Source organism: Ailuropoda melanoleuca, unplaced genomic scaffold (assembly GCF_002007445.2).
Source record: "Ailuropoda melanoleuca isolate Jingjing unplaced genomic scaffold, ASM200744v2 unplaced-scaffold32799, whole genome shotgun sequence".
In the NCBI taxonomy this organism is placed as follows: Eukaryota; Metazoa; Chordata; class Mammalia; order Carnivora; family Ursidae; genus Ailuropoda; species Ailuropoda melanoleuca.
The window spans coordinates 1-6,258 of record NW_023203613.1 but is presented as its reverse complement, the minus strand read 5'-3'; the positions used below and the strand labels follow the sequence as shown (position 1 = coordinate 6,258).

At 42.6% G+C, this 6,258-nt stretch overlaps 1 protein-coding gene across 1 annotated transcript; it reads right to left on the bottom strand.

The window, feature by feature from the left end:
- Positions 1-110: 110 nt before the first annotated feature.
- LOC117798692 (protocadherin gamma-A5-like) lies at positions 111-6,252 on the bottom strand. The gene is made up of 2 exons (XM_034651155.1): positions 1,601-6,252; positions 111-450 (listed from the first exon to the last, which is right to left on the bottom strand). Exons 1-2 carry the CDS (start codon positions 4,013-4,015, stop codon positions 379-381), a joined length of 2,487 nt encoding a protein of 828 aa, XP_034507046.1. The 5' UTR covers positions 4,016-6,252; the 3' UTR covers positions 111-378.
- Positions 6,253-6,258: the final 6 nt, after the last annotated feature.

The window sequence follows — 6,258 nt, the reverse complement described above, 5'->3', positions numbered from 1 at the left end:
TACAGCTCGAAATCCGGCATTGTGATGCCCCCAGCTTTGTTTTTCCTTTTCAACAGTTCCTTGGAGATAGTGAATCTCCACTTTTTATACTGCAATCAAAATTATCTCTATATAAATATTTTGGATCCCCTTCAATATATAAATATTGGCTTCCCCTGAAGTAATTATTTAAAAAACAAAAATCAAGTGCTCATAGTTTCCCACATGTAACAATAAACCATTTGTTTGGTCAGGTAATGTAGCCTGCCACCCCATCATAGTATTTAATTGCCATTTCTCCCATTTAGTCACACTTTGCAGCTGATGAGGCTGTTGAAAGTACAATATTTGAAAGACTGAAATCTTAAGGAGAAGCATCTGAAATTCATCTTCAGTAAATCAGATGCGAAAAATGAAGAGGGCAGGCCTTCCATTACACACCACACACTCAAGAATTTGAGACCCATAGACCTGCATTTCATTAAGAAAAATTATTATTAATTTAAGAAGAATACATCCCTGAGAAATGAATTTTAAAATTTCAAACAATTTTTCATGTTGAATTGATTTTCCAAGTACAAATCTTAGACTCTAGTAATAAAGCAGGATTGTACCAACACATGCATAGGTGCAAACATTCAAGTAGATACTGATTCTGAAAAGTGAAGAGGTTATCTGTAACCAGAAGACGCCAGGTGTAGGGCATATTTGTATTTAATGAACGTAGCAGATTCTAATTCTTTGCAGATTTTAAACTGCATCACAGAATAAAGTACAGTTTTTTAAAGATTTATGTATTTTTAGAGAGAGAGCTTGTGGGGGTGGGGGTGTGAGGGCAGAGGGATAGGGAGAGAAATCTCAAGCTGACTCCCCACTGAGCCAGGAAACCCACACAGGACTCAATCCCATGACCAAGGACCATGACCTGAGCCCAAATCAAGAGTCCCACACTTAACTGAGCCATCCGGGTGCCCCAAATAAAGTACAGTTCTAAGGTTCCTTCTCACTGATTTCTTATCTCAACAAATATGCATGTCTAGAAATTAAATAGGTTAACCCAAAGTTCCCAGACTTGAGAATGCCACAGACTACAAATTTAATGTTTTTCTGATTTTTATCATGTAGAAGTTTTCTATATTCTTCCACTGATTTATTAAAATACTGTAAATTATTTCCTTATGCAAACAGCAGGTATACTAAAATACCAATGCTGCGTACCATTCTTTCCAAAACATATTCAATATTCGTGTTGATAAAAATATCCAAAAGGGAACATTATATCTAACAACTTGGACTAATCAAACAACTCTTCTATTTACATAATAATAGTTCTAGTATAAGAAAGTCTTTGGGTAAAGTGATTATGTTTAACTACTTTCTTTTAAACCTATGCATATCAGCTAGATTGTCTAAAAATTTCACGTATTGAAAAATGACATTAAACACAAAACTTGAAAACAAATGGAAACAGCACCATCCAATTAAATCAAGTTGATCTCTAAATGAAACATACAATGATTCACTATTTACATAAATAACCAATCTTGAATGTGGCAGAGAAATGACTAAGGAAGCAAATGAAAAAAAGCTGCAAGCAACCATACGGAAAAAGAAATCTCACCTTAACGACTCCTACTTCTTCATTTACGTTCTCAGATACCAGGAAGGACTCGCTTTTCCCACAGCTCTCCTGGCTGATGAGCGTGTCCGCATAGTTGGGCTGGGGGAAGATCGCGTGACTCCCCCGCGAATCCGCGGTCAGCGAGACCTCCTGAGAATAGGTCTGCAGGAAAGCCCGCACCCCGTCCACGCCCACAAAGTGCGAGGCCGGCACGCCCACCAGCCCGCCTCCTGAAGCCTGGAGCAGGCGCGACGCGTGCCAGCGCCTCAGCCTGAGCGCCAGCAACACGATGACAAAGGCGAGGAAGACGCAGGACACTGCGGCCACCGCCACCACCAGGTAGAGCGTGAGGTCCGAATCGTCTGGGTTGCCGGGGGTCCTGATGCTGCCCAGATCGGCCAGGACGTCCGGGATGCTGTCGGCCACGGCCACGGTGAGCGTGACGGTGGCCGAGAGAGGGGGCTGGCCGTGGTCCTGCACCGCCACCACCAGGCTCTGCTTGAGCGCGTCTCTGTCCAGCAGGGCCCGCGCCGTGCGCACCTCGCCCGTGTGCAGCCCCACCGCGAAGAGCCCTGGCTCGCTGACCTTGAGCAGGCGGTAGGACAGCCAGGCGTTTTGGCCTGAGTCTCTGTCCACCGCCACCACCTTGGTGACCAGGTAGCCGGGTTCTGCTGATCGGGGTGCCAGCTCCACACCTGTGGAGCCATCAGTGGGAATGCTGGGGTACAGGATTTCCGGGGCATTGTCATTCTGATCCAGCACGAACAGGCTCAGTGACATGTTGCTACTAAGTGGAGGGTCTCCACTGTCCCTGGCCATTACCCACAGCTGCAGGTCTTTAACCTGCTCATAGTCAAAAGAGCCCAGAGCATACAGGATGCCTGTGTTGGAATTAATGGAGACATAGGAGGATAGAGGCATTCCTTGAAAGGTATCCTCAGCCAGAGAGTAAGTGACCTTGGCATTGTTGCCGCTGTCAGGGTCATGCGCAGTCACAGATAAGATTGAGAGGCCTCTGGGATTGTTTTCCAGGACGTAGGTGGAGTATGAAGTGTGGGGGAAGATGGGAGGGTTGTCATTGATGTCTGCCACATTCAGGGAGATGTGGCTTTCTGTAGACAAGGGTGGGTTTCCACAGTCAATGACAGTGACTGTGATGTTATAATCTGAGATCTCTTCTCTGTCCAGGGCTTTTGTTGTCAATAAATGATAGTAATTATCAACTGACTTTTCCAATTTAAAAGGCAAGTTCCTAGGAATAGAACATAGAATCTCACCATTCTCTCCAGAATCACCATCATGTACACTAAACAGTGCAATTATGGTTCCAGGAGGACAGTCCTCAGAGATCGAACTAGCAAGAGAGGTGAGGATCACTTCTGGGACATTGTCATTCACATCCTGTACTGTGATCAGCACCTTAGCACTGGCCAGAAGAGCACCTCCATCCTGAGCTACCACTTCCATTAGGTAGAACCTGGATTCTTCATAATCCAGTGGTTGCAGAGTTGAGATTTCACCCAGGTTCGAATCAAGTTTGAAAGTCTCTGAAATTTTGTCTTCTTCATTGCGAAAAGAGTAAGTTAATTCCCCGTTTATTCCCTCATCTGGATCCGTGGCGGTTAGTGTAAGCAGCCGAGTGCCTACTGGTATGTTCTCTGGTACACTCACTCTGTACTCGGATCGAGTGAACAAGGGCGCATTATCATTTGCGTCAAGGACCATCACACGTATGTGCATAGTACTAGAGAGTATGGGGTCTCCGCCATCTAAAGCTGTGAGCAGGAGGTCGTGAACAGCTACTTTCTCGCGGTCCAAGGGCCGTTCCAGTACCAACTCTGGATATTTTTGTCCGTCAGCTCCGCTTTTCTCTTCCAGAGAGAAATGCATATTGCGGCTGAGCTGATAACTCTGGAGGGAGTTCACATTCACATCCGCATCTCGAGCGAAGGGAAGCACTAATCGCGTTCCAGTAGCCGCATTTTCATTAACTTTTACTTTTACTTCTTCATCCCGGAAACGCGGAAAGTTATCATTAATATCTATTATTTCTATTTCTACTCCATACATTTTCATGTTATTCTCAACAAAGATGTTAAAACTCACCAGACACGGTGTGCTCTGGGCACACAGCTCCTCCCGGTCTATCCTGTCCGCGGTGACCAAGCTGCCGCTTTGCGGGTTCAGAGCAAAAAGCTGAGTCCTACCTCTGGAGACTATGCGGACCCCACGCTCCGCCAGCTCCTGGGGCTCCAGCCCCAGGTCCTTGGCGATGTTTCCCACGAAGGAACCTTTGTCCAGCTCCTCCAGCACCGAGTAGCGGATCTGCCCCGCTCTGGCTCCCCATAGCGTCTCCAGGAGCAGGAAGAGCAAGAAAGGCTCTATGCAACCCCAACCCTTCAGTGGATCCGCCATTGCTTTCTCTCCGACCAGTATTCTTAGTCCTAATTCCAGCCTGCTGTTTCCTTACTTCTTTCAAGCCAAAGGGAACACATTACGTGACAGAAATTTAAGCCTATTCCCTAAAACTTATCTGGTCTGTGTTTGTTTGGTGCGGAAGAAGCAGAGAGATCGTTAACAGCAAGCAGCTTTTCCACTTTGGTGAACAGCGACACTCAGAGTCCTAACCAGTTACTACACCAATTCTGTTTTATTTCATAAATGTTTAGTTATATTTTATTTCTAATAATTTTGCTGTATCTTAAACATACTATCAAGTGACATTGTTTATATTTAATTTTGAAATAGCAAAAGTCTTCAACAAACCTTGAGATCAATATAATTATTAGATCTTTATTTCTTTAGAAAAGTTTTAATTAAGTGCCACAGAGCCTAGGTCCTTTATTTACCTCTTACCTATATCGAGTCCATTAAATTAGGATGTTGGAATTCTTAATCTTGTAGGTTTTAAAATTTCATCTTTTTATTAGACTATATTTATGAAAATGTGCCCATTGTGCACAAGAATGTCAAGGAAACAACCTAGCTCCTATTGCACTTTTGCAAAAAGGCCTTCTGATTCAAGCAAATTGTATTAGTTGTCATAAAATAAAAAATAAAGGGGTCATTTTGTTGCTTGTGAGGTCTTTGAAAAAGTTCCCAAATTTTCACACCAAGAATTTGGCAGCTACACTATATCAGACTAAGAGTTTGAGTTGTGTTAACTATACATTATCTATATTTTCCTATTACCATAACTAAACTGGAGTTAGGCATTTTACGGTGACAGACTCTTGGAGAAATCAGTATAGTGACTGAAGCAAAGGGTTTTAGTTCATCATCTATGCAGAGAAACATGTCCAGATACTTAGTGAGCAGGCACTGAGTGGCCTTCTTATATTGAGAGAGATATTTAATGTTATCCCTTTTCTAAGGTAGCAGGGGAAAAGTCTCATGATTGGGGAAAGAGGACATGACAGAATCCATTAAGTGAGAAAAGCAAATTTTAACCTAATGGCACCTTCATAGGAAAAGAAAGAAAATAAAGACATTTTGAATCTATAATTAGAAAGTTCAAAAAAGAAAGTTTAAAGTAAACAATGTGAATACAGTTTGCAAAATTTTTTCAATGTACAACTTTTCACAAAAGTAATCTGTTACTATGAATGAGAGAGAAAGATTTCTCCCATTTAATAAATACACTCGTAAAACAGACACTTGCAGACCTCAAATATTGTCCATCTTTAAAAACCAATCTGAGGGGCGCCTGGGTGGCACAGCGGTTAAGCGTCTGCCTTTGGCTCAGGGCGTGATCCCGGCATTATGGGATCGAGCCCCACATCGGGCTCTTCTGCTGTGAGCCTGCTTCTTCCTCTCCCACTCCCCCTGCTCGTGTTCCCTCTCTCACTGGCTGTCTCTGTCAAATAAATAAATAAAATCTTTAAAAAAAATAAATAAAAACCAATCTGAGATATCAAGATGCTTAGCTTGGAAAAACACTTAGAATGCTGTTCTACAATTCAGTCCTACCCATGCCCTGCTGTTAGCAAACCATGACACTGGGTAATTTTTTTTCTTATTTTGGTTCCCAGTTTTCCCAAACTAAAAACATAGACAGCTCTCTTTACCCTGAAGTGCTATAATTCTAAGAGGAAGTAAAACTAAAATTTGAGCAATAAAGACCCTGAAGGTGAAAGGAATAGCTTGAAGTCCCAATAGTAACGAAATTTCAGAGGAAAGGAATATAAAGATGAGGAAGAAAGGTAAGTATTTCATGTAGTACAGGCTTGTAATTATGGACAGATAAATCTCATATATCAGGCAGAAAACGTATGTCAAAGATTTGGCTAGATACGATTAAGATAATTAAGGCAGAAAACTGTCTATATTGAACCCACAAGACAAAATATTAAGTTGAGACTTAAACCCCAGTTTGGTGATTTGTTAACAAAACACTGATACCAAAAGTGAAAATAAGTCAAATAAATTAAAGCTCACCTTTAAAATAATATCTGATGCAAATGGGACCCCAGTGCCTTCATGATTTGTATTTGGTACCCAAGAGGGATCTTCACAGAGGAGATCCTGAGAGGGAGTCACTTCCGGGGTGACAGTAAGAAAATTAAACTCTGTCTTAGCTGATTGTGAGGCAACGCACAGATTGTAGGAATAAGGCAAAGTCCCTTCACTGTAGTTGGGAGGAACCACCGGTCCTGACT

What these genes read in the sequence shown, in the direction of transcription:
- LOC117798692 (XM_034651155.1), bottom strand. Translation starts at nt 4,015, where the DNA reads ATGGCGGATCCACTGAAGGGTTGGGGTTGCATAGAGCCTTTCTTGCTC. An exon ending in AAGAAGTAGGAGTCGTTAAG is followed by an intron (nt 451 to 1,600) that starts GTGAGATTTCTT and finishes AATGAAATGCAG; the next exon opens with GTCTATGGGTCTCAAATTCT.